At 43.9% G+C, this 27,793-nt stretch overlaps 1 protein-coding gene across 3 annotated transcripts in view; it reads left to right on the top strand.

Moving 5' to 3' along the window:
- The first annotated feature begins 2,453 nt into the window (after positions 1 to 2,453).
- RAB11FIP1 (RAB11 family interacting protein 1) overlaps positions 2,454 to 27,793 on the top strand; it is a 36,114-nt gene continuing 10,774 nt past the window's right edge. Inside the window, exons 1-4 of one of the 3 annotated variants that reach the window (XM_004383398.2) lie at positions 2,454 to 3,584; positions 21,438 to 21,880; positions 23,307 to 24,108; positions 25,130 to 27,007. In XM_004383398.2, the coding sequence (XP_004383455.1) occupies positions 3,208 to 3,584; positions 21,438 to 21,880; positions 23,307 to 24,108; positions 25,130 to 27,007 (3,500 nt within the window). In that variant the 5' untranslated portion in view covers positions 2,454 to 3,207. Of the gene's footprint in view, positions 3,585 to 21,437; positions 21,881 to 23,306; positions 24,109 to 25,068; positions 27,008 to 27,793 lie in introns of those variants that run through there. The other 2 variants (XM_004383399.2, XM_023737845.1) reach the window with 2 other exon arrangements.

The following is a 27,793-nucleotide window of genomic DNA, read 5'->3' as shown; positions in this document are numbered from 1 at the left end:
CCTTCTCTGTCAATTTTTTTTTTTTTACTGTAGTTCTATATATACACAAAACTATACACATATAAAACAAAACATTTGCCATTTCAACCATTTTTACATGTATGGCTCAGTGACATTAGTTACATTCACCATGTTGTGTAACCATCACCACTATCCATTTCTAAATTTTTCCATCACTCTTAACAGAAACTCAGTGCTCCTTAAGCAATACCGCCCCTTGTCCCCTTCCCACCCACGCCTGGAAACTATTAATTAACTTTGGTCTCTATATATTTGCCTATTCTAGATAGTTTATATAAGTGGGATCATACAATATTTGTCCTTTTGTTGTTTTTTTTTAATTGTTGTAGTTTAAGTTTACAATTCAAGTTAGTCTCTCATACAAAAATTTATACATACATTGTTACGTGACTCTAATTGCTCTCCCTGTACTGTGACAGGACACTCCTCCTTTCCACCTCGGATTTCCCCTGTCCATTCAACCAGCTCCTAACCCTCTCGCCTTCTCATCTTACCTCCAGACAGAAGCTGCCCATTTAGTCTCATGTATCCACTTTAGCTAAGAAGCACGCTCTTCACGAGTATCATTTTATGCCCCACAGTCTAGTCCAATCTTTGTCTGAAGAGCTGGCCTCGGGAATTGTTCTAGTTCTTGGTTGACAGAGAGTCCTGGGGCCATGTTTTCCGGGGTTCCTCCAGTCTCAGGCCACAATATTTGTCCTTTTGTGCCTGACTGATTTTACTCAGCATGACATTTTCAAGGTTCATCCATGTGGTATCGTGTCAGAACTTCATTTCTCTTTATGGCTGAATAATATTCCATAGTATGTATATACCACATATCTGCTAAATCTTATATGTTCTTTAGGGCCCAGCTCAATGCCATTTCCTTCATAAAAATCTACCCAGTTAGAGAAATTGCTCTCTCTTCAAAACATTCAAAGCACTTTATTTACACAAGACTTCCTTTATAGCATTTAGCACGCAGTGCCTTGGAACTGGGTCTCATTCAGCTTTGTGCCATCTAGCCCATACCTGGCACAAAGTAATTTCTCAATAAATCTTCATGGAACCGAACTGAGCCGTGAGGTTGAATGAAGTTCATGGATCTTAAAGAAGGGGAAATGTACCAAAACAATAGAGTTCTGTAAGATTTTCCTGCCTCCCACACGTCTGGTGCCTCTTTTCTCTCTTCCTCTTTATCACCATTAAATATTTAAACCAAAAACCAAACCCGTTGCTGTTGAGGCGGTTCTGACTCATAGCGACCCTACAGGACAGGGTAAAACTGCCTCATAGAGTTTCCAAGGAGTGCCTAATGGATTTGAACTGCCAACCTTTTTCTTAGCAGCCATAGCTCTTAACCACTACACCACCAGGGTTTCCATTAGGTATTTACATTTACAACGTACTAAAGAGGCCTTTCCCACACAGTAGTTGCCCTCGTTTGCCAACTTGAGGCAATATACTGTCTGCCCCCTAATGTTTTACATGGTAAAAAACCAAAAAAATCAATCCTATTTCCATCGAGTCGATTCTGACTCATAGCGACCCTACAGCACAAAGTAGAACCTGCCCCACAGGGTTTTCTTGGCTGTAATCTTTACTATATACTCATGGCTGGCTGCAATAATCTGCAAACTTTTCAATCAATAGCACTTCATGAGTACCTGTGTACCCAGGTTTCTGCTAGGGTCTCATATAAATAAGTCACCATCTGGTCCCCTCCCTCAAAGGGGCTACAGGGAGTCGAAGCTTGGAGCCATCTGAGTGAAGCCTTGAAGTGGGTAGGGCTTGGCAAGGGCAACCAAGGGGACAACAAAGTTAGTAAAGGCCCTGAGGTGGGAAGATTAGCTGGGCTCCAGGTTTGTTTGTTCAGGAGATAGAGGAGAAAGAGTTAGGTGGGGCTACAATAGGAATGTCTTGAAAACTCTGTTAAGTCTGAAGTTAGTGCAGTAGGTGGTGAGGTGACATTGTAGGATTTTGAGCAGGTTAGTGAAGCAAGGTGCAGTGTGGACTGGAGGGAGGAGGCCATGGAGACCAGCGGGGAGACTAGAAGCAACCCAAGGCTGGAGTTCTGAGAATCCCGAAGAGGCAAAGGATGCAGTAAAAATACTGGACTGGGAGCCAGGAGACCTGGGTTCTAGTCCTAACCCTGAGCTAGTGAGACCTTGAACAAGTCGCTTCTCTGCTTTGGGCCTTTCCTTAACTGTACAACCTAAAAGTCTTCTAAGTCAACTTCCCAATCCGACAACTGACAGGTGAGCCTTTGAGCTAGGGCACTGGGAAAAAAGGAAAGAGGCCAATCTAGTAGACTTTTAGACCCCAGAGATAAAGAGGAAGAGACTGAAGAGGGCCCCAGCCAGGGAGAAATGAGGAACCTGGGGGAGAGCCTCTGGTCCTGATGACTGGTTTGGCAATCCTGTTTCAGCTCATCCTTTCTTTCCTTTGCCTCATTTCGCTTCACCTTATTTGGTGAGAGCAGGGCAAAACAGGACACTCCCACCCCGACCACACTGCGGGGTGGTAGCCTTTCACTTCCCCTTTTCAGGCCAATAAATGTTCCTTCTCCTTCCCCATCCACCTGGCGTCACTGTGCGCTTACCTTCCCCCTGAGCAATGCTCCAGGCGGGCAGAAGTGGACAAAGCAGTGAGCTTATAAAGAACTCACAACGGGCCAGGCACTGTACTGAGAACTGTGATGCATTATTTTTTGCCTAACAGTAACGAGGCGATTGTTATCTCATTTTACAGATGAAGAAACTGAGACTTAAAGACGTTAATTGATCCTGCGCATGGTCACACACCCACCAAATGGCGATGAGAAGATTGGAAATGAAGTCTGACTCCTAAGTCAGTGCAGCTCGCGGCCCCATCGCTCACCTACTGCCTCTCAGATCCAAATTCTCAAATCCCCTGCCTGCCCTTTCCACGTCCTGTCGTCGCCCTGGCCCCAACTGCGCCAGCTCCACCCTGGGCGCCCCGGATACCCCGGGCGCCAAGCGCAGCGGCGGCAGAGTCGGGACTGGGGCGCCGGCAGGTGGGGCGGGCGAGGGGGCGGGGCGCGACCGGGAGAGGCAGGCCCCGGCGGGGGCGTGGCCGGAAGCTTTAAAGTGGCCGGGGCGGTGAGGCTGCGGGACGGGTGGTTGAAGCGGCGGTTCGCGGCGATCGACTCCTTGCATCTGAGCTGACCGTGCCGCCGTCACCATGTCCCTGGCGGCCTCAGCGGGCCGGAGTCCGGGGGCCTTGTGGTCCCCAACCCATGTGCAGGTGACCGTATTGCAAGCTCGGGGCCTGCGGGCCAAGGGCCCCGGCGGCACGAGCGACGCGTACGCGGTGATCCAGGTGGGCAAGGAGAAGTACGCCACCTCGGTGTCCGAGCGCAGCCTGGGCGCGCCCGTGTGGCGGGAGGAGGCCACCTTCGAGCTGCCGCCGCTGCTGGCCTCCGGGGTCGCACCCGCGGCCGCGGCCACCCTGCAGCTCACCGTGCTGCACCGCTCGCTGCTCGGCCTCGACAAGTTCCTGGGCCGCGCCGAGGTGGACCTGCAGGAGCTGCACCGGGACCAGGGCCGCAGGAAGACCCAGTGAGTGCGGGCCGGGGGAGGGGAGAGGGAGTGGAGGGAAGGGCCGCGGAGAAAGGCGCGGGCCCTGGGGCTGTGGGACATGGGGGAGGGGGGAGGAAGAAACGTGTGGCCTCGGCGCTGGGACCCTTTTAGACTGAGCGCGGCCGAAACGGCGCTGTTGTGTTTCAAGGGGACGGACGAAGAGAGGCCCTTCGAGAGGGATCCTCTCTACTAGTAATCATACCCTCACCTGGCTTCGACTTCTCATTCGGCTCTGCGCCCTACCTTTCCCAGTGTTTGAGCTCTTTGGAAGTAGGTGCGTCACCTGGGGCGATTTTAAATCTGCAGGACGCTGCTTAGCCCCCAGCACATACATAGTAAGCGCTTGATGAATTTTTGATGAATTGAAAATATATGTGGGTCAAGCGAATTCCTCCTTATGTGGGTAGTGTGGATATGTGATACACGCATTAATTTATGTAGAAAGTCTGGATACTTCACTGGCCTGAGCACTTCGCGGTGAGAATGGATGGGCCAGGGCTACGGGGATTAATTGGAGGAGTGAGACCCACTGACACCCCCGGGACAGAGTAGAGGCATTACAGTGCGGGCAGGTGGGGGGCGGGGCACGGGAAATGCAGGCTGCCCTGTGAGACCTAACCGACTGCCCAACCCGGAACGGAGCTGGGGAGGAGAATTTGCTCCTCCAGAAAGAATGCTAGAACAGTTTGGTCTTTCCTTTCAGACTGAAAAATATTACCCGTTTGCCCTGGGTTAATATTTTTACTAAGGATTTCCCAGTGATGGCTGGAGCCAGGGTCAGCCCTTGGCCTAGTGAAACTGGGAAGCAGGCATTGTTTCTCTTTGGAGTTTGTCAAGCTCCTCTCTCTGGTCTTACTCCTTATGAATGGTCGCTCATCTCTTTCTCTCCAGTCAAGGGTTCTGTGTCAGGGTACCTACATCTCACACAGAAAGCTGGTCAAAACCTAGTTCACTCCAGTGTGTTACCAATTTATTCTCTTTCATAGGTGCTTGGAAAGGGCAATGCTTAACCCACTGGAACATTTGATGATTATTCTCATGTAGTATACCAAAGGAGCCCTGGTGGTGCAGTGGTTAAGAGCTCGAATCCACCAGCCACTCCTTGGAAACCCCATTGGGCAGTTCTCCTTTGTCCTATAGGGTCGTTATGAGTTGGAATCAACTCGGAGGCAATGGCTTTGGTTTTTTTTTTTTTTTTTAAAGTATACCAAAAGCTAACCTTGCTAATTTTAATTGGGTCACTTTTCTGGACCTTAAATATGCAAGCCAATCAAGTCTTAAATTCTACAGTTTATGAAGTACACTGATTCAGTTTGTGTGTCTTATATACACCTAATATTTTAACTTTCCCTTGTGAGGGAGACAGGAAAAGCCAGACGGTTTGAAGTTACTAGGCTCCTTATTCTGTAGGGTGGGTCCAACTTGAGCACGCATTCTTGCGAATGCAATACCTGATTCACTTATCTTGCTAAAGATGAAGAGACTTTTCTCAACTCAAATCAGATAAAAAGTAGAGAGCCTCGATGTTTGGATGGATGGAGTATCTCTTGGCATCAACTTACAAGCCATAAAGTGAGCAGTGTCATCATTCAAGAGCAGCTGAAACAATGCTGATATTCCATCTGATTAAATGACATTTGGAACCTTGGGTTGGCTTCCTTTTCAACTTCAGCTGGCTGCTGTTGACCATCCTTTGTCTTGTCCTGCCCCAGGATGTGTGGATATTAACTTTCATCACGGCCATCTGTTTCTTATGTGAACATTTTATCCCCTTGAAAGATGAAGTGCATCTCCTGGCCAGAGATGGGGATTCCAGATTCCTGGGTCTGGTGCCAACTTTGGTCCTGACTCATTGTTGGGCTTCAGGCTGCTTGATCTCTTAAACACCCAAGTTTCCCTATTTATAAACAGAGCTTGTTGCCAGCCCTGATTGATGTTTGTAAGATGTTTCTGTGTTCCTGGATTAAAGAGACCAGTGTATAGATTGAAAAGATTCTGTAACTGCTTTGTGAGGAATGAAAACCTTTGTAAGCTCTGTTTTTCAGGAAGGGTTCAGTCTCTGCACCTTCATTTTTCTCATTCTCCCCAATGTACTCCTTGATGGTTACTCCTATTCTATGAGCTGATTACCGCTGAAGGTACAGTATGGCTTGCAGGAAGATGGTGCTTAGTTGATGGTTTTTAACAACTGCAAAGGACTTCTTTGCTCCTTTACCAGTAGGTGAAACTGCAAGCTTCCCATTCACCACTTCCTGGGACTTTCCAAGGTGCTGGGACAACCCAGTTAAATTAAGCCCGTCTGATGCCCCAGTACATCACCTGGGTGCCTGAGATAGCTAAGATTTGGAGAATGAGATATGCACACTTTCACTCAGAGTAGCACAGGGGAGGCGGAAGTTTAACAGAAAGAAACTGGTTGGGCTAGAAAAGTCACTTGAACCAGTTACTAATGGTTTGACTCCTCCTTAGACATTAAAAATCAGAAACAAAAGCTCAATTCTTGGACTGGTGTGTGTGTGTGTGTGTGTGTGTGTGTGTGTCTGTCTGTCTTGATCTCTAGCAAAGAAGAGTTGCTGTTACAGAGACTCGACATTTGTCATGGGTCCAGAAGCTGAAACTTAAGAGCTAACTGTGTTAATATTTCTATTTGCTTTCTTGATAAGCCCCTGTCACATTTATTTAGAGTCAAGAAGAGATTATGCTTTCTATCATGACTCAGAATTTGCAGACCTCAAATTTAGTGTGATGACACACATCTTTAAAACACCAAACGGAAGCTGACATATATATAGGATACATTTAGTTAGAAGGAAACCACAATGTATTGATTCTGCATTTATACATCTGTTATAAAGACCTGAGCTTTGCTTAGATGGGAATCAGTTAAGTACCATGGTCACAAAGCAGATATGAATCTGGGAGGCAGAATCAAGTGACCAGCAGGTAGGATTGATTCACTGCTCAGCTCTCTAGTCTTGTCGTTTACCTAGAGCCATAAAATGTGGGGAAATAGTCGTTAAAAACAGATTAAAACAAATATTTGAATGGAGACTTAATATTGTAACAGTTGTCCAGATATGAAGAGAGAGTGTGAGTTACGGAGGGTTGTTTTCTTATATTTCTTGAAGATGCAAGAGGGAATTCGGCTACATATGAAAGGATTTGGATATTGTAAAGATTAGATATCTTAAAGTATAGTGAGATACTGAAATAAGTTGCCAAAGGAAATTTGGGTTATTAAAATGACATAAGGGCTAGACAGATGTTTTTCTGGGAGAGTTGCATGCAGAGAAATGGCTTAGATAACCACAGAGATCTATAATTCACAAACTATAAGCAGCTGGTGTCTGTGCTTATACCTTTAGGCTTCCTAAGCACATTTAGAGTTTTGTAACAGGAAAAACCGAACAGTGTTGTTTCTGGTTAAGTTTTTCCTTTTTTGGAAAAACTTAAAGATAACATTGGGCCTTACTGGAAACCCTCACACCTCTCACCAGGTCATAGCCCCCTCCCACTCTAGTATAGGAAACTGATAGCTCAATGCCCAAGACAGTGCTCTGTAGACTCTGGGGTAAACAACCCTAACCTGCTTCTGGCAATGGAATGAAATGACTAAGAAAGTCAAAGCCGTGGCTTGGGTGATACGAAAGATGTTCCCTGATGTTTTTTCACGGTTTTATTTGATTATTTCATTTTTAAGACATTCAGTTAGCATGGGGAAAGTTCTAACTGCTTTTTTTTTCCTTCTGTTGTCTCTGAAGTTCATTCATTGTTTTAGTAAATATTTTTTAACACCTACTATGTGCCAGGAGCTGGGTATTCAGTGTAAACAGTGGTGAGCAAAACAGATATGCTCCCTGCTCCCAGGAAACTCAGATACTTATAGGAGAGAGAGGCATTAAACAGATGAACCCATGAATAATTATGTACTGTGATAAGTACTGTGGAGGAAGAGAACAGGGTATTATAAGAGAAACGAGCAGGAAGGACATGATTTAAAGGAGAAGGTTGCAGATAGCCTCTCTGAGGCAGAGACCCGAAGAATAAAGAGGAATTTTTCTAGTGAAGAGTGGAGAAGGGGGATGGGGTGAACAACCTGCGCAAAGGCCCTGAGGGGTACAGTACCTGGGAAGCTGGAGTGATTGTGTAGGAGGAGGCCAGATAGGAAGGCAGGGCTTTATTTCAGAACAGTGGGAAGTCATTGAGTATACCAGCAGAGGAGTGATGTGTTTGAATTTGTTTGTCAAAGATCACTGGTTATTGGGTGGAGAACGGTTTTGAAGCTGGCCAAGCCTAGTATCAGACAGACCAAACGGGAGGCTATTGCAGTAAGCTGGTGATGCAATGATTAAGCACTCGGCTGCTCACCGAAAGGTTGGCAGTTTGAACCCAGCCAGCGGCTCTGTGGGAGAAAGACCTGGCCGTCTGCTTCTGTAAAGATTACAGCCTAAAAACCCTATGGGGGCAGTTCTCCTCTGTCACATGGAGTCACTAGGAGTTGGAATCGACTTGATGGCACCCAACAACAAGAGTGCAACTGATGATCATGGCTTGGCCTAGGATGATGACTGGGGAGATGGAGATGGGTGGGTTTCAGAAATATTTCAGATGTTCAATTGATTTGACTTGTGATGGATTGGATGGGGGGGGGGAGTGAGAAGAAGTGATGAAAATAAACACAAAATCAGGGGAGCTTGGCGTTGGTGAACCAGGAAGTGGCGACTGCTTTTGTTTCCCATTGTCACTATGACACTAGAGTGAGGTCACCATTACAGAGACAAAATTGGGTGGTGACAACTGTGAGTTGAGTCTTCTGTTCGTGTGAACTAGTAGGAAATACCATTGAAACCAGGGTGTGTATATGTGTGTCCCCAAGTATTTAGAGTCAGTACAGGTCAAGTCTTTGTTTTGTAATAGAGTTGTTGTTGTCAGGTGCCGTCAAGTCAGTTCCAACTCATTGCGACCCTGTGTGTTGACACAGTGGAATAGGGTAGCTGTTGCAGTTGCACAGATGTGCTCTCACACAGCTGATGAAGTCAGTGCTGTAAGGAACCTAGGTCTAAAAAAGGGAAAAAATAATGTATAACATTAAGAAAGATAAACCCATATATGAAACCTAAATTCTGAGACAAGTAAGTGAACCATTTAAATATTTTTCACATCAGGGAAGGTTAAGTGTAGAAGAAAGCCTTAGTATGCCTTTTTCATTTTGTTTAAACTTCCTTTTGGTTACAAAGACTTCTGTTTTATTATTTGGTTTTTTTTACTGTGTGTTAGGTGATGAAAGTTGACAGAGCAAATTAGATTGCCATTCGATAGCTTGTACATAAAGTGTTTCATGGCCTTGGTTTCATTTCTTTTGTATTTCTGTAACTACCACCAGAGGAAGGTTTTTATAAGTAGTATCTGATATGTGATTTTAATTGTAGTTATTAACTAAAAAATGTTATAATTATATTAAAAGTAATACACATGCTTATTAAAATGCCGTCAACTCCAACATATATTTGCTGACATCACCCTTTTCCCCCTTAACTATAATCTTAGATATAAAATTAAAATATTATAATTGTAATTATCATATGTCTTGGAAAATCGTGCTTGCCACCCTGTACTTTTGGAGGGACAGCTAATTCTGACTTAGCTCCAGAAGGGTTAAGATGCATTAGCCCTAGATGGAGGGAGCGATAGGAGGTCATTTTGGCCTTATCTTCATCTCAGAGCAGCTCCTGGGTGGCCTTTAGTTCTGAGTCTGTTATAAATCCTAAACCTCAGGGTTTATGACTTCCAACAAAATGAACACCCAGACCCTTGTCAGTCAGCTGCCAAAGGATTGTTTATTCTGGAATAAACTTGGCCAGTGGGTTCTACTCCCCAGAAGGTATCCTGGATCAGATCTCATGCCCCACTTGGCTCAGGGGAAGATCAAACCTGACTTCCACCTGCTTTTCCCTCAGCAGGGGCCACGTCTGTCTTGTTTTTTGTCACGTGACCCAACAGATGCGTGGTGGGACCCAGCACAGGGGCTTGATAAATGTCTCTTCATGTGAGTGAGAAGGGGGTGAGGATCCTGTAGGCACAGGGCAGGCAGTAGTTTGAGTGGACGCGGAGGACCATCGAGTCTTAGATTTAGCCCAATGGATTAAGGACTAGGGATGTCCCAAGCGTGAGATAAAAACTGCTGCTTTCAGCTTTCCAGTTCTGGATATGGCTTCCTTGTCGGTGTCCTTTCTTAACACTGCCAAGCAGCTTACCTTCCACAGCTTGGTGGCTAACGATGCCTTTGGCAAAAGAGCCAGGTTTAGCCACTAATGAATAAGAAATTCCTTTCCTGCAGGGAGAAGGCTGCAGATAATCTGTTAGAGAAAAACCAAGGGCTTTAGTCTCCAGGGTGTCCCTGGGGGACACATTTAGGAATGTGCCTGTGGAGAGAAAAAAGGTATCTATAATTGTCTCTTCCTGAAAGCCGGGGCTACATGGAGTAGAGGAAAGGCATTTGTAAGAATTCTCGGGAGAATATTTCTAGAGGGGTGGCAGCAACACACTTCACTTCTTAACTACTTTTTTTTTTTTTTTTAATTTATTGAAAAGGGCATGGCTAACCTTAGGTAGGACAGTTAAGGCCCCCAGAAAGCCTGGTCTGAAAAGACTTTTTATCATAGAGAACGGGTGTCCCATATGAAGGGCACTCAGTAGCAGGGCTGTGTCCCGGACATTTCTTCAAGGGTGTCGGCTCGTAGAGCACACTCTGCTTTTTGGTGTTGGTGTTGGTTGTTGTTTGGTGCTGTTGTTGGTTATTAGTGCCGTCGTTTGGTGTCATTTGGACTTACCTATAACACAAGTGGTAGCTACTCTGCTGTCTTGTCAGGAACTCTCCTAGCAAGGAGTGGGTGAATCTGTTTGTGGGGTGGGGAGTGGATGGGATGTTCTTTGATGTCTGTCATGCTGAAGTGTGTCTGTTTGTTGTTTTCTTTTGTTCTGGCAAGGGATTCCAAACCACACCATTGCATTTATTTTTCCATCCTTAAAGTCTCTTGCCAGAGCAATAAAGGACCCCACGGTTGCCAGGAGGCACTGTTCTTTGGCAGACCAAATACAATACATCAATGGCATTTACATTTGGGCAAGAGGTGAGATACCTAATCTGATGGTAGAATATTAACATCTGTGGCTTTTTGAGCTATGATCAAGTTTTGTAAAAAGTTGATTAAGTAGATGATTACAGGAATGGTAGACTTACATGTTTAGAAATGCTTTCATTTTTCTTATTCTCGGAGAATTTTAAAGTACTGCTGTTTGGCATTTCCTTTACTCTTAGCCTACAAAGAGTTTAGCATTTCTTTCAGTTTAGAAAAACATGTCTTGATCCATATACTTAAGTAAATATGCCGTCGTGGCACATCTCTGAGATATTTTGGGAGCCCTCTGTTTCTTGTCTCTCCTACCTGTGTTGAAACCCTGCAGGGTTCTGTCTGGGGATCATGAACTCTCCCTGTCTTAGTTACCTAGTGCTGCCATAACAGAAGTACCACAAGTGGATGGTTTTAATGAAGAGAAGTTTATTTCCTCATAGTCAAAGTAGGCTAAAAGTCCAAATTCAAGGTGTCAGCTCCAGGGGAAGGCTTTCTTTCTCTCGGCCTTCTCATCAGTGTTCCCCCAGACTAGGAGCTTCTTGGTGCAGGGACCCTGGTCCAAAGGACGCGCTCTGCTCCCAGCACTGCTTTCTTGATGGTATGAGGTCCCCCTGTCTCTCTGCTCACTTCTGTCTTTTATATCTCAAGAGATTGCCTCAGGACACAATCTAGTCTTATAGGTCCAGTCCTGCCTTACTAACACAACTGCGACCCATCCTCCCTCATTAACATCACAGAGGCAGGATTTACAACATATAGGAAAATGACACAGTACCAGGAATCATGGCCCAGCCAAACTGATACACACATTTTTTGGGGGACATAATTCAAACCATGACACTCCCAATAAGTGACAGAAAAAAATAACACTGATCGCGGTATTCTTTTTATTCTTACACTTTTAATTTTGAGAACTATCTGAAGGGACAGAAAAATAATGGTACCTGTGTACTTCACAGAATATCAGATAGCCATTAAAAATGATGGGTTTGAAGACTGTAAGGCAGTAATGCATAATGTGCTACAAATAAAATTGCACGTGTACTCTAGTAATAATTATAGCTAACGCTTACCAAGTGCCTCCTACGTGCCAGGCACTGTCCTAAGCACTTTACGTATATTGAGCCATTTAGTCCTCATAACATCCTTATGAGGTGGGTGCTCTTAACCTTGTTTCAGAGGAGGAGGCTGATCCACAGAGGGGTTAAGTAACTTGCCCAAGGTCTCTTCACTTGTCGTTGTTAATTTTTTTTAAATGTATAGGAAAAAGACTGCAAGAAAATACACAAAAAATTAATGGTTGGGTTAGCATGGAATTGAGTCTTTTATTTTCAAGATTTGTATGACGTGTTTTGATTACTTTCCAAGGGAATTTCTATAAGAGCAAATAATATAGAAAGGACCAAAGGCATTTTTAACCTGCTTTTTCTGTTAGCTTTCTTCCGCCATGTCTTTTACCAGTTCCAAAGATTGAGTCTGGTGGCTGTAAATTGACTTCTGGTGCTACTGGAATGGCTGGTTTTAGGGATTAGGGTAAAAAAAATGAGCTATTTGCTGCTCTCATGATTTATCAGGAGGTCTGCCAAGTAATTGACAATGAGCAGAGGGGAGTTCCTAGGAAGGCGAGACTAAGTGGTTGGTAATTGTGTATTCAAGGTTAGGTAATGATGACCAGCTACCTTGTTCAATAGCAAAACTTGTTAAACTGCATGGCTTCTGTCCGGTACATACCACCAACTTTTTATATAGGTCATAAACATTTCTGTCCTTGTTTGCTATGCATTGCTTCCAGGCTACCAAGAGAAGACTCTGGACATTTCACCCTATGGAATGACTCCTTTTCAGAACGCTTTTGTTGTTAGGAGCCATCGAGTCAGTTCTGACTCATAGTAACCCTTTGTACATTGTAAGAAAATACCGCCCGGTCCTGTGCCATCCTCGCAATTGTTGCTGTGTTTGAGCTCATTGTTGCAGCCATTGTTTCAGTCCATCTCCTTGAGGGTTTTCCTCTTTTTCACTGACCCTCTACTTTACCAACCATGATGTCCTTCTCTAGGGACTGATCTCTCCTGCGAACAAGTCCGAAGTACCTAAGACAGTCTTGGCATCCTTGCTTCTAAGGAGCATTCTGGCTGTACTTCTTCCAAGACAGATTTGTTTGTTCTTCTGGCAGTCTGTCATGGTTTGAATTATGTCCCCCCAAAAATGTGTATATCAGTGTGGCTGGGCCATGATTCCTGGTACTGTGTGATTTTCCTATTTGTTGTAAATCCTGCCTCTATGATGTTAATGGGGGAGGATGGGTGGCAGTTGCCTTAGTAAGGCAAGACTGGATCTACAAGACTGGATTGTGTCCTGAGGCAATCTCTTGAGATATGAAAGACAGAAGTGAGCAGTGAGACAGGGGGGACCTCATACCATCAGGAAAGCAGTGCTGGGAGCAGAGCGCACCGGGGCCCCTGCACGGAGAAGCTTCTAGTTCAGGGGAACCCTGATGAGAAGGCCAACAGAGAGAGAAAGACTTCCCCTGGAGCTGACGCCCTGAATTTGGACTTTTAGCCTACTTTACTGTAAGGAAATAAACTTCTCTTTGTTAAAACCATCCACTTGTGGTATTTCTGTTATGGCAGCACTAGATGACTAAGACACAGTCCATGGTATATTCAATTTTCTTCGCCAGCACCATAATTCAAAGGCATCAATCTTCCTTGTTCATTGTCCAGCTTTCGGACGCATATGAGGTGATTGAAAATACCATGGCTTGGGTCAGGTGCACCTTAGTCCTTGAACATTTTCAAGATGTCTTTTGCAGCATATTTGCCCAGTGGAATACGTCATTTGATTTCTTGACTGCTGTTTCCATGTGAGTTGACTGTAGAGACAAGCAAAATGAAATCCTTGACAACTACAATATTTTCTCCATTTATCATGATGTTGCTTATTGGTCTGGTTGTGAGGATTTTTGTTTTCTTTATGTTGAGGTATAATCCATTTTGAAGGCTGTAGTCTTTGATCTTCATCAGTAAGTGCTTCAAGTCTTCTTCGCTTTCAGCAAGCAAGATTGTGTCAGCTGTGTATCGCAGGTTGTTGATGAGTCTTCCTCCAATACTGATGCCGTGTTCATCTTCATATAGTATGGCTTCTTGGATTATTTGCTCAGTGTACAGATTGAGTAAGTATGGTGAAAGGATACAGCCCTGAGGCATACTTTTTCTGATTTTAAACCACGTTGTATCCCCTTGTTCTTTTGGAACGACTGCCTCTTGGCCTATGTTCAGATTCCACATGAGCACAATTAAGTGTTCTGGAATTCCCGTTCTTTGCAATGTTATCCATAATTTGTTATGGTCCACACAGTCAAATGCTTTTGCATAGTCAGTAAAACACAAGTAAACATCTTGCTGGTATTCTCTGCTTTCAGCCAAGATCCGTCTGACATTAACAATGATCTCTCTCATTCCATGTCTTCATCTGAATCCAACTTGAATTTCTGGCAGTTCTCTGTTCATGTACCGCTGCAACTGTTTTTGAATGATCTTCAGCAAAATTTTATTTGCGTGTGATATTAACGATATTGTTCGATTATTTCTGCTTTCTGTTGGACCACCTGTATTTGGAATGGGCACAAATATGGATCTCTCAAGATCCATATGTTGGCCAGGTAGCTGTCTTCCAAATTTCTTGGCATAGATGAGTGAGTGCTTCCAGCGTTGCATCCATTTGTTGAAACATCTCAATTGGTATTCCATCAATTCCTGGAGCTTTGTTTTTCTCCATTGCCTTCAGTGCAGCTTGGACTTCTTCCTTCAGTACCATCGGTTCTTGATCATAGGCTACCTCCTAAAATGATTGAACATCCACCAGTTCTTTTTGGTACAGAAACTCTGTGTATTCCTTCCATCTTCTTTTGATGCTTCCTGTGTTCTTCAATATTTTGCCCATAGAATCCTTCAATATTGCAACTCGAGGCTTGAATTTATTTATTTATTTATTGTACTTTAGATGAAGGTTTACAGAACAAGCTAGCTTCTTGTTAAACAGTTAGTACACATATTGTTTTATGACATTGGCTAACAACTTCATGACATGTCAACACTCTCCCTTCTCGACCGTGGGTTCCTTGAGGCTTGAATTTTTTCTTCACTTCTTTTAGCTTGAGAAATGCTGAGCATGTTCTTCCCTTTTGATTTTCTAACCCCAAGTCTTTGCACATTTCATTATAATACTTTACTTTGTCTTCTCAAGCTGACCTTTGAAATCTTCTGATCATTTCTTCTGTTCACTTAACTACTCTACGTTCAACAGCAAGTGTCAGAGTCTCTTCTGACATCCATTTTGATCTTTTCTCTTTCTGTCTTTTTAATAACCTTTTGTTTTCTTCATATATGATGTCCTTGATATTATCCCACAACTTGTCTGGTCTTCAGTCATTAGTGTTCAATGCATCAAATCTATTCGTGAGATGGTCTCTAAATTCAGGTGGGATATACTCAAGGTCGTACTTTGGCTCTTGTGGACTTGTTTTAATTTTCTTCAGCATCAACTTGAACTTGCATACGAGCAATTGATGGTCTATTCCGCAGTTGGCCTCTGGCCTTATTCTGACTGATGATATTGAGCTTTTCCTTCGTCTCTTTCCATAGATGCAGTCAGTTTGATTCCTGTGTATTCCATCTGGTGAGGCCCGGGTGTATAGTTGCCATTTATGTTGTTGGAAAAAGGCATATGCAATGAATAAGTCGTTGATCTTGCAAAATTCTAACATGCCATCTCCAGTGTTGTTTCTGTCACCAGGACCATATTTTCCAACTACTGATCCTTCTTCTTTGATTCCAACTTTCACATTCCAATCACCAGTAATTATCAATGCAACCTGATTGCATGTTTGATCAATTTCAGACTACAGAAGTTGGTAAAAATCTTGGGTTTCTTTATCTTTGGCATTACTGGTTGGTGCGTAAATTTGAATAATAGTCATATTAACTGATCTTCCTTGTAGATGTAAGGATATTGTCCTATCACTGACAGCGTTGTACTTCAGGATAGATCTTGAAATGTTCTTTTTGACAATGAATGTGACACCATTCCTCTTCAATATGCCCTTCCCGGCATAGTAGACCATATGATTGTCCGATTGAAAATGGCTAATACCAGTCCATTTCAGCTCTTGAATGTCTAGGTTATCGATCATTATGCATTCCATTTAATTTTTGATGACTTCCAATTTCGCTAAATTCGTACTTTGTACATTCCATGTTTCGATTATTGATGGATATTTGCAGATGTTTCTTCTCATATTGAGTTGTGTCACATCAGCAAATGAAGGTCTTGAAAGCTTTACTCCATCCACGTCATTAGTGTTGACCCTACTTTAAGGCTGCAGCTCTTCTCCAGTTGTATTCTGAGTGCCTTCCAACCTGAGGGGCTCACCTCCCGGCACTCTGTCAGACAGTGTACTGCTGCTATTCATAAAGTTTTCACTGGCCAATTTTTTTTAGAAGCAGATCGCCAGGTCCTTCTTCCTAGTCTGTCTTAATCTGGAAGCTCAGCTGAGACCTGTCCACCATGGGTGACCCTGCTGGTGTTTGAAATACCAGTGGCATTGCTTCCAGCATCACAGCAACATGCAAGCCACCACAGTACCACAGACTGACAAACAAGTGGTGGTAGAACCCGTTTAGGTGTTCTCAACTGCTAAACAGATGATTTTCAGCTTTGTTTTCATCCCATAGGGAAAACAATGAACTGCTTTTTAAAAATTTCTTCATCTAAGCAACGTCGAATGCATCTTCTGTCCCAAACAGGATGTCAGATGCTCTTCTGCCCTTCCTGCTTCTTTCCTCATTGAAGGACATAATCCCCTGTCTCATGATGCTTGGTTACTGTGGAGATGACAAATGCTACAAGTCATGGTTGAAATTTTAAACAAGAAGTAGGCTGTGAATCCACACTGGACCCATAGACAACTATCCCTTGAAATCAACTACTAAAACATCTAAAGTGTTGAAGTGACATGTAGAGCTGATTGTCCTCCTTTGCCTTTGCTTTCCTGTAGCCTCTGTATTGAATACACCCAGGTGTCATTGAGTCGATTCCAACTTATGACGACCCGTGTATGTCAGGGTAGAACTGTGTACCATAGGGTTCTCAGTGGCTGATTTTTCAAAAGTAGTTCGCCAGGGGTTTCTTCTGAAACGTCTCTGGGTGGACTTGAACCTCCACCCTTTCAGTTAGCTGCTAAGAGCGCATTAACCACATTCATCACCCAGGGACTCCATGTTGAATACAAGGATGCAGTATTTATTCATTTTGCTGAAGAGTTCCTAAGCAGCTAGTTCTTATAGCCCCTTGGAGGGTTAAATTAGCTGAGAGACTTATTTGTGTGTGAATGTCTGTATTTGTGAGGAAATTGTATGTTTTAGCAGGAGTTTCTTTTCATATTTAATTAATTCCCCATGCTTCAAAGTTAATAAAGAATAGGTAGCGGTTTTCCCAGTATTACAAATGCTTTGTTATATTTGGTGAGCTGCTTTTATCACACTGGAGGGCAAGCTTTTTAGGGGCAGGGCCTGGTCTCTTTGTATTTCCAGTGTCTGGCATGTATGTAGTAGTTGCTCAAAAATAAAAATTTTTATTTTATTTGAACTGAATCTCTGAAGCCATCATTTTTCTGCCCGTCCTCTGGAATGCTTTAAAGGAAAAACACGTTTGCTGCAGCTGCAGAAAGATTATTTTTGAGACATACCAGTCAGTCCTTCACAAGTGTAGTCCTGAATGTCGTTAGGGATGCACCGTGAGACTTTGCATTTCCCAATAACAGGAACCGCACTGCCCTGCCCCGGCCACATTCCGATGGAAGGCCCCCTGGGCCAGCTTTCAGTGTGTTTGAGAAACTGTACTGAGGCAAACTGGTATGGTTAGATGATTGTAACCATTCCCAGAATGACTGTCTAAAAGCCCAAGAGCTTTGACAATGTGGATCCAGGCACTAGCCCCCAGCCAGCTTACTTGGGAGGTAGATCTGTGTCCTGCAGCTTGTTCCCGTGTGTGTCTTCCTTACCTGTATCTAGTTCATCTTTTGTCTAAAAACCCATTGCCATCGAGTTGATTCTGACTCCTAGCGACCCTATATGACAGAGTAGAACTGTCCCATAGAGTTCCCAAATCTGTAATCTTTACAGAAGCAGACTGCCACATCTTTCTCCTGCGGAGCGGCTGGTGGGTTTGAACCACCAACCTTTTGGTTCGTGGCGGAGTGCTTAACCCACTGCGCCACCAGGGCTCCTTATTCTTTGTCTCTACTTATTTCTTTTAATGAGACATCTTTTTGAAAGTATAGAAGAGTTAAATGACTTTTTGTGTATTTTTAGCCATTACCTTGGGTATGACCAAAAAGAAGAGTCAGGTAGCCTATTTGGATGATAGGCATTTTTGCTTGTGTTTGCCCAGACCACCCCGGGGAGGGCGTGTGAGAAACTGGTGACAGTGGTTATGCCTGGGAGGAAGACTGAGGCAGGGCCCAGGAGGAGTAGGAAGACTCAGCCTGTCGTTCTGTACCATGCTGTAGGATTTGAGTTTCTACCCCAAGTTTATACCCGAGTTATTACTTTAAAATATAGTTTCTGAAAGTTTCCTATCACTTTCTCGATATTTAGAGATTCTTCTAAATTTTGAAGGACTGAATTTGAATTATAAGTGAAAATGATTATTTGCTTACATAAGGGATCATTTAATTTTTTGATAGGCTGCAGGATTTTTCCAGAATATGAGCTTTAAAAAAAAAAAAAAAGTTGTTCTATTGGGATTATGACCTTCTTTCTGTGCTTTGCACTTTGGACCAGGAAAATGGACCCAGCCCGGATTTCTGAGATAGCTTAAGTTTCCTGGGCCTCCCTGAAAGGTAATGCTAGAACATGCCCATACTGCTCTGTGGCCTTTGCTGGGTCTTTATTATTTATGAACTACTTCTGTGAGGTGCAGGAATTAAGTGAACCAAAAAACAAAGGCTCAGAAACAGTTAAAACTGAATTGATGCTTACGGGTTAAAACCTACAAAAGTGTCCTGGTTCGGGATTTCTCAGGGTGAGCCATTCGTGGGCTACGGCTTTCACTGTTGTTATCAAATTATGCCCGTGTCAGATAGCCCTTGCTTAAACAATTTTTTCATGTAATGATAGGAGTGCTATTGGATAATAGAAGAAGCAGTTCCTGACCTCCTTTCCAGCTTTAATAAATCCTGCACAGATTTTTAGAAATTCTGAACATTTGCAGGGAATGCTTACCTGCCCAGGAGCCAGTATAGTTTTCACATCCTAAAAGAGCCCTGTGGCTTTTCTTGCCACCTGGTGTTTGGTTTTAGGTTTGCACGGATGCTTGTGAAAATAAGCAGCAAGGACAGTTGGTACAGTTTGTGTTCACACCTCCTAGTGGTGTTGGAAGTTTCCAAAACAAATTCCACTTTGGTGCCAACGGATTGGATTTGAGCCTCAGGTAATAACAGGCCCCCAGAGAGGACTCTGGAGTTGGCTGTAGCTTCTCTCCAAATAAACAGACTTTGGCTCTGATACTTTTGGGAAGGGGAGCCTGGCCCTGAGGAACTGTCAAGTGGCCTTCTTTGAAGGCCTGTAGCGGCTTTGCATCCCCAGGGAGGGCTAAGAAGAGGCTGTGTGGAGGCTGACCCGCCTCCCGGGGATGGAGAGGTGAAGTGCTCTGCCTGCTTGCAGCTGCCTGCTGTGGTCATCTGATCCACAGCATTCAGCCGCCAGCGACTTCCCTTTTTCAGGTGTCTGTAATGGGTATTTACAAAAACCTTTCATCACCTAGGCTACCGTTTAGCACATGACTGTCAGAAGAGAACAATACAAATAGTCTTCTCAACATCTAAGTGACAAATATGCAAACGATTCCAGGCCTGGCCCTGGAAAATATATTGGAAAGGTGTTAAGCTGGCAGGAGTGATGTTGTCTATGTGATGATAACACCCAACCCTTCTTTCTCCTCCAGCTGTGGATTGTAGTTTTAAGAGCCATAAAAATTTCTCCTGAAGGTCTGAAATTGGAATTTGCATCATTTTATCAGATCTGGGATGCACTTTGTTAATGCAGCTTGAATTCTTCTTAATGACTTTGTATGATGGGCTTTATGTAATCTTACGATTGACTGACTGATGGCGAGCTATGGGTTTTCTCCTTTCACCTTGGGACATTTAAATTAGAAGCTTAAACTTGCCTCAGAAAGAATTTAAAATTGAGTCCTTCTGTCTGTGTTGCAAAGATGGCCCATGAAAGGTAAGTTAGGCGAGAGAGTGCAAAGCAGGAAACCTGGAGGAGAGAAGAGCATGAGCTTTGGGGAAAAGCAGAGCTGGTTCAGAATCTTGCCTTTGCCTCTGAACAGTTGCATGACTTGCTACAAATGACCTAATTTCTGAGCCTCAGTTTCTTCATCTGTGAAATGGGTGGAATATCCACTTCATCATTCTTGTGAGACTTAGATAAGGATGTTTCTAAGTGTGTCCAGTGCCAGGTATGTTGTAGGTGCCATTTAAATGTGAGTTTTCTATTTCCCCCAGCCCCTTTTCTCTGAGTGTAGAATGAGCTAAGATTGTGGAGGTAGCGATCAGCCCTGTGAGCAAGACCCAGATGAAGGAGAAAGAGGAAGTTGTACTTATTTGGACAAAATCATCATTTCCTTAAAGTCCACGTCCCTCAGCTCTTAACTAGGTCACTGGAAAGAACATCAGAATATGGGTTCTCAGTTTGTGAGGGTGACCCTGTATTGGGAGCTGTTTGTCCCGTAGTGGTTATATCACTAACCAGGCTCACATTCTTGCAGCTCACCAAAGATACCAGATTCTCAGATGGAAAATGAATACCAAGGGGAGATTTCTTTCTTTCTTTCTTTTTTTTTTAAGTGTCTGGCATGTAGTAGGTGCTCAAAAAAAAAAAAAAAAATTTGAACTGAATCTTTGAAGTCATTTCTCTATCTGCTCTCTGGAATGTTGCTTTAACTACAGAAAGGTTATTTTTGAGACAGACCAGTCAGTGCTTACCTGCCCACAAACCAGTCAGTGGAGTTGGACTGATACAATACCATCCGCCATATCTTGAAGTAGATTGCAGATGACCAGGTGAAATACTTAAATGATGTTTGAAATATTCATTTTTCTGATTTAATCTCCGTCGTATGTATTCCATTACTTCCTGGCAGGGACTATTCCTTACTACAAACTCTTGATCTTTCTCTGAGATTTACATATAGATTTGCGCACTATATTCTTAGCCATTGGTGTATGATTTTTTAATTTTTACTCTATCAAAGGAAAATACCAGTCTTAGGAAATGACTTCATAGAATGTTTATTTTATTTAAAAAATTTTTTTTTAGAAATAGCTTTTTACCGAATCAGGAGTTTAGGTGATTATATAGTAAGTACAGAATCAGACCAGATCTTTGCCTCATGAGTGTCTTCTCAAAAATTCTGCCCTCATCCTCCACCCCGCCCACTGCCCCTGCGAAAACAGAGTGCGTAAGAATGTGTTTGTGTATGAAGTTGGTAGTAGCAGAGAGGAGAGGCTAGTTAGGATTGGAGATCATTTGTGAAAATTGTTTCAATATCTATATATTTACCACAGTTAAAAAAACCCATTGTTTCAGGCTCTTCAGTTCTAAGGTAACTAACTGCTCAGTCTTTCTCCTTGTAGGTGGTATACCTTGAAATCCAAACCAGGAAAGAAGGATAAAGAGCGAGGAGCAATTGAGGTTGACATCCAGTTTATGAGAAATAACATGACTGCTAGCATGTTTGACCTTTCCATGAAAGATAAGTCTCGGAACCCATTTGGAAAACTAAAAGACAAGATCAAGCGGAAGAACAAGGATAGTGCATCAGATTCTGCTTCTGCCATTGTCCCCAGCGTGACGCCCTCAGCCGACAGTGATGATGAATCTTCTACAAAAGATAAGAGAAAGAAATCAAAGATCAAGACCTTGTTTTCCAAGTCTAATTTGCAGAAAACACCAGTCTCTCAGTCCATGTCCGTCCTGCCTACTTCCAAGTCAGACAGAGTGCTGCTTCGTCCTGGAGACTTACCGTCCCGGTGGGAAGATGACGACAACGAGGATGACTCCTCTTCCGCCTCAGACAGTGAGTTTCTTTCTTCTTTGACTTGGTTTTTCTTCCTTAACTTAGCCTACTTTGCTCTGAGAGAGAAGAAACAAACGTTGCGTGTGTGCATGTGTGTGCGTGTACGCACGCATAAGCACACAAAAACACATTTTGAGAAAAAGATTTTAATTCAGCTCTTAGTTACTAAGATGATGAGGATAAGAATGAAGACGATGGGGTATCTTAATCTTGGTTAGGAGGCCCTCTCTATCTTCTAAGCCCTCTGGTTTCTAAAAATGTATAAATACTTTTAAAAACTGCCTGGCACTGGTCTAGTTGCTTCCATGAACTACTAACTCCTTTGCCATGAGATCATAAGAACTGGATGGTGCCCAGCTACCCTTGCTGAACTTTTTGATCAAGGAATCAATAGATGAGTTTTAATCAAAAGGGGTAAAAATGTGGAACAGAATTTCAGATTTCTTAAAGAATCTAGACGTATTGGACCAATTGAGGCCGGAGGAACCCCCAAATCTCTTGCCCTGAGAAAATTTTTGAACCTTGAACTGAAATTATCCCCTGAAATCATCTTCAAACTAAACAACAATTTAGCTGAATTAATAAAGTTCACCTTGAGCATTATGCTCTTTTAAAGAATTATATATATCAGATCAAATTGACAATAGTAACTTTAAAGAATAGATGAGTACTTTATGGGGTAGTAAGCCTAAGTCAGTGGTAGTGAAATAATATGGGGAGAGATAGCAAAAATGGTGACACATTGTGAAGAATGTAACCAATGTTATTGAACTGTACACGTGGAAATTGTTGAATGGGTATATGAGCTGCTGTGTGTATTTTCACCAAAAAAAAAAAAAAAAAAAAAAAAAACCCAAAAGCCTGGTTCTGTAACTAAAGTGTATTAGTACACATTTTTTAAGCTAACAAAAAGTATATCAATTTTTTTTTTAATGGTAAAACTTTATAGTAATTATACAACCTTAGGGTAATTCTGATATTTCAGTAATTTATCAGTTATTTATTGGGCTCCTGTTATGTGCTTTAACCCGCATGGGATACATTCTGATGGAACCAAAAGAATCCAGTTCCTTCTACTCTGAATTAGTTGTGTATTTCGAACTTCAATTTCAATTACCAAATCCCTACTTTTGGCCAGATTCTGCTACTCTACCGAGAGTGCTATTCTTTTCATTGATTTAACACAGGGTTTCTCACCCTCAGCACTATTGACATTTTGGGTTGGATAATTCTTTGTTATGGGGGGCTGTGCTGTGCATTATAGGATGTTTAGCAGCATCCCTGACTACCCACTAGATACCAGTAGCACCCTACTAGTTGTGACAACCAAATATGTTTCCAGTCATTGACAAATGCCACCCCCCCACTTGTGAACTGCTTGTTTAACTTTTTATCCCCTTCCTCTTTTTTGTTGTTCTCCCCATAGTCATGACTCACAAGAGAACACCAAGCGCAGATCCCAAGCAACTGAACCAGATCAACTTCAGCCTGTCCAAAAAGGAAGGACTCTCTTTTCTCGGTGGCCTTCGGTCAAAGAATGACACCCTTTCCCGCTCTAACGTCTGTATCAATGGGAACCATGTTTACCTGGAGCAGCCAGAATCCAAGAGTGAGACCAAGGACAGTACCCCTTCCTCCTCCCCGTCCCCTCAGGGCTTCAACAGGAAGCGTTTATTCTCATCCACAGAAAATCTCGCTCCCAAGTCTTGGAAGGAGCCTGGGGAAGCAGGTGGAGTGGCTTCTGACAGGCAGCTCTCTGAATCTTCCACAAAAGACCCTTTGAAATCCATGTCTCTGCCATCCTATCGACCAGTGGTCAGCGGGGACACTGGGGGAAACACGGCCCCAGGGAACTTGGAGGCAGCAAAAGACACCAAAGAGAGCAAGAAGCAGGAGAACAAGAAGCCCTCTTTGCTTTCTCTGGTGACGGGAAAGAAGGACGTGGCTAAGGGCAGTGAAGGCGAAAGCCCTCCTACCATCCCAGCAAAGGAGAAGGAAGGTGCACTCCCAGAAATCAAACCAAGGGAGGATGGGTCGGAGCCTGTTAAAGACCTTATGAAAAAATCAGAGAAAGACACTTCAGCTGTTGTCTCCGGATGGGGTAAATCTCTGAACCCCTTTGAAGAAATGCAGACCACAGAACCAGCAGTTGAGCCAGAGCCCAAATCTGAACCTAAGCCACCTGTCTTCTCTGCAAGGGCTCCCCAGACCAAAGCCGTCAAACCACGGTGAGTCTTGGCTCTTTTCATGTAGGGCCTTCCACCTCACACTGCTCATGGTACTCAGCAAAGCCTACCGTTAAAACATACCTTGCTTATTCCATGGTAGTACGCGTATATGCCAAAGGTTTACTAGTCTCAGTCATTTTTTTTTTTTTAACCAGTCCCTGCTGCCTGCCTAGCCTGCCCGGCACAAATCAAAATAACGTTGCCCAGCCCAAAGCCGCTAGTCCAGCAGGTGTGGCCTGTCCATCTGAGTATAATAATCAGACCCCAGTGGAAGTTCATGCCATGGTTTGTAGCAGGTCCTGGGTATTGCAAGTTGGGAATACTAGATTTGGGTTGTGATACGTGCAGAACGTATGTTTATTGAGCTCTTGTTGCAAATTTCCTTTTGAGGCCAAGTGTTACCTTTCCTAACATCGGCATATTGGTTTGCTGGCATGAGGTCCACTCCTGAGTGGGTTGCGACAGTTCTCTGTGTGTTCATTCTGCCTCCTGTTGCAAGAGCCCAAGTGGGCCTTGGGGAGTTTCTTCTTTTTGGCATGACTCACATTCACAGTGACATACCTCTGTGGCCTGGGTGTGAGGCTTTTTTGGAGATTCTGCTTACTTTGATCTGACACAAACACACACACACGCACACACACACACAGTTCCTCTTCAGAATCTGTGCCTGTTGCCTTGTGATACACCTTCTACTGCTTTTAACTTGTTAGATGCTTGTTGCCCCGCAGTAATCAAATGCCAGGGCTTTGTGTTTATCACCAAGAGAGACCATAGGCTGTTGCTTTAGGATCTTTCCAATTCTGTTGCAACAGGCCTCTGTGTGGCAGATGTGCTTGGTGATAAAACTGTCCCTTTGGTATGTTAAGTATTGTTGTGCTTTCTTTAGTTTCTTAAGATTCTGCCCCAAATGTAAAGAAGTTCTCCCCTTTTGAACAACTTTAGTTTTATATGGTTTTTTTTTTTTGGTCTCTCACGATGCATCTGCAACTGACCTGCAGATTTTATTTTGTCCTTTTTACAGACTGGAAGTGTCTCCAGAGGCTCAACCCAAAGCCAGGCTTCCTTCTTCCCCTGACTTGCCTCTCTCTTTTCCTGCTCTCTCTTCTGGTTCTGGTCAGACCCCTCTCCCTACTGAACTGGGGAATGATTCAGAGACACAGTCCTCTGAAAGTCCTTCCGTCTTCTCTTCCTCATCTCCCATAGTGGCTCCCATTTCCACATCCACTCCTATTGAAAGCTGGCCTTACACAGATGAGGGCCAAGCCAGTTCTGAAGAACCATCTTTACACCTTAAAGCAGAGTTGCAAAAGGAGAGTGTAACACAAGTTCCAAATAATACTTCTTCTGCCTCGGGATCACTTTCCAAACAGCCACCTGATCCAGTGTGTAAAGGGACAGAAGTCTCTCCAATGGGGAAGACCAGGGAGGTAGAGACAGAGAAGAACACCAGCAATGAGGAATCAGAAAACCGTCTCCTGGAGCAGCCTGATGTGGGGCAACAAGAAGAGGAGCTTCTGAGGTTTTCATCCTCAGAACAAGACTACATCCCTTTATCTGAAGAGGCCCAAGAAAAAACATTTGTCCTTTCAGTCAGAAGTGGCAGAATTGAAAGCTCAGTGGGGAAGCCACAGATGGGGGAAAACAAAGACTTTGAGACTCAGTCTAGATCTTTGGTGGAAAACAAAGTTAAAGAAGGTGAGATGACTTCTGCAATTAAAGAAGTGGCACCCCCTCTTAAAATGGAAGAATCAGTCCCCCCACTTGACTCGGTGACACAGAAACATGAAGAGATGGGTCTGAATCCCAGTAAAGACCAAAAGAAAGTCAAGAAGCGTGTGTCATTTTCTGAGCAGCTCTTCACAGAAGAGGAGGTGGAGAAGTCCACTGGATGGATAGAAGAGGACAGAAGTAATCCCCAGGAGCTGACCCGTGGAAGGGCTACCACTGAAAGTGTGTGTGACAGGGAGCCTTCTGAGTCTCCCCACACAGAAGACTCAGAGAGGGAAGGTGTGGCTGAACCTGGGCTGTTGGACTGTGGTGTGCTGGCTCCCATGGCAGATCATGAGGAGAGTTTCTCAGAAGCCCTCATGAGTGAAGCAAGCTCAGAGAAAGACACTGCACTCATTAGGACTGAGGAAGATGATGCCCTTATGGAACAATATCAGAGCAAAGCCAGTGATCATGAAGGCCTACTGTCTGATCCCCTAAGTGATCTTCCATGTGCCGCAGATGTTAAATCTCTAGTCATGGCCGATCTGTACCTAACCCTGCCTTCCATTCCTGAAGTTGCATCGGATGATGAAAGAGTAGACCAGGTTGAAGGTGTCAGAGAGACAGTAAGGGTGGCAACTCTGGAAGTAGGAGCTTCCTCCTTAAGCATATTACCTCCCTGTCCTGAGAAGAAAAAGCGACCAAGTGGCATGGGAGATGGTCCCGCAGTACCTGCAGAGAGCCCGTGTGACTTCAGATCCAAAGCACCCAAAGCCTCTGTTACAACTTCTTCAGAGCAAACTGCAGCTTTAGGAATTCATGAACCACATCTTGGCAAGAGCTCAAGCTTGGATAAACAGCTGCCAGGTCCTGGCGGTGGTGAGGAAGAAAAACTGGAGGGAAATGGGAGGCCAAGCCAGCCTCCTGGCACGTCCCTGGACTCTCCCGTTTCCAGTCCTTCCCTTTCTGAGCCCTGTTCTGCCACACAGTCTGTCCCTAGCTCTCCACATTCTAACACTCACCACATTAGTACAGCAGAATCTCCAAAAAAAGCAACAGCAGAGGGCTCCGCAGCTAAAGTTGACAATTCTGGCAAGAGGAAGCCGCCTCTCCAGGCCTGGGTCTCACCCTCAGAGACACAGCCAGTCTCAGCTCAGCCAGGCACTGGAACTTGGTCAGCCAAGCACAGGTGAGAGACGGGCAAGATTGTCTTCATAAATGTGAGTGATGTTCCTCCCCTTGCTTTTTACCTGCAGTTGTTATGGCTCTCCAGCCACACAGATGTTCTGAAGTTGTAACCAGTCTGTTTTGCTGGTGGGGCCTGTTTTAAAAGGGCTATCCCCTGTGGTGGGAATACCTCAAGACACCCCTGTGTTTGTAGCAAAAACAGTAGTGTTCTTCAAAGATAGTTTAGGAATTGTCCTGCAGTCACATCTGGAGCTTTGAAATTGCAGCAATGTTCTGTGACCAGTATTTTAATAGTCTCAGAAACCAGCTGAGGTTGAGTGGTAGAATCTAGCAGTGTGAAAACTTCCTTTAATTTAAGCACTGCCTAATGTGAAGCTAGCATGTTTCTTCTGGCATATTTCTTTGGAACTTTTTACTGTTGAAGAACATAGGTCCTATAGGGACTTGCAGGGTAGGGTCCTAGGTTATAATTGCCTCCAAAAGGAACCCACTGCTGTCAAGTCGATTCCGACTCATACAACCCTATAGGGACAGAGTAGAACTGCCCCGAAGAGTTCCCAAGGCTATAAATCTTGATGGAAGACTGCCACATCTTTCTCCCACAGAGCCACTGGTGGTTTTGAACCGCCAACCTTTCGGTTAGCAGCCAAGTGCTTTAACCACTGTGCCACCAGGGCTCCTTTCCCACAGTAAGAGACTGCCTTTTATGTTCTCCTGATACTCATAATGAGACAAAGGTCTTGTGCAAACATCAAGACCCCTGACCAAGGGTATGCTTTGCTGGCTT

Source organism: Trichechus manatus, unplaced genomic scaffold (genome assembly GCF_000243295.1).
Source record: "Trichechus manatus latirostris isolate Lorelei unplaced genomic scaffold, TriManLat1.0 scaffold00109, whole genome shotgun sequence".
In the NCBI taxonomy this organism is placed as follows: Eukaryota; Metazoa; Chordata; class Mammalia; order Sirenia; family Trichechidae; genus Trichechus; species Trichechus manatus.
The sequence above is the reverse complement of the archived record's forward strand: the minus strand, read 5'-3'. Positions and strand labels throughout refer to the sequence as shown.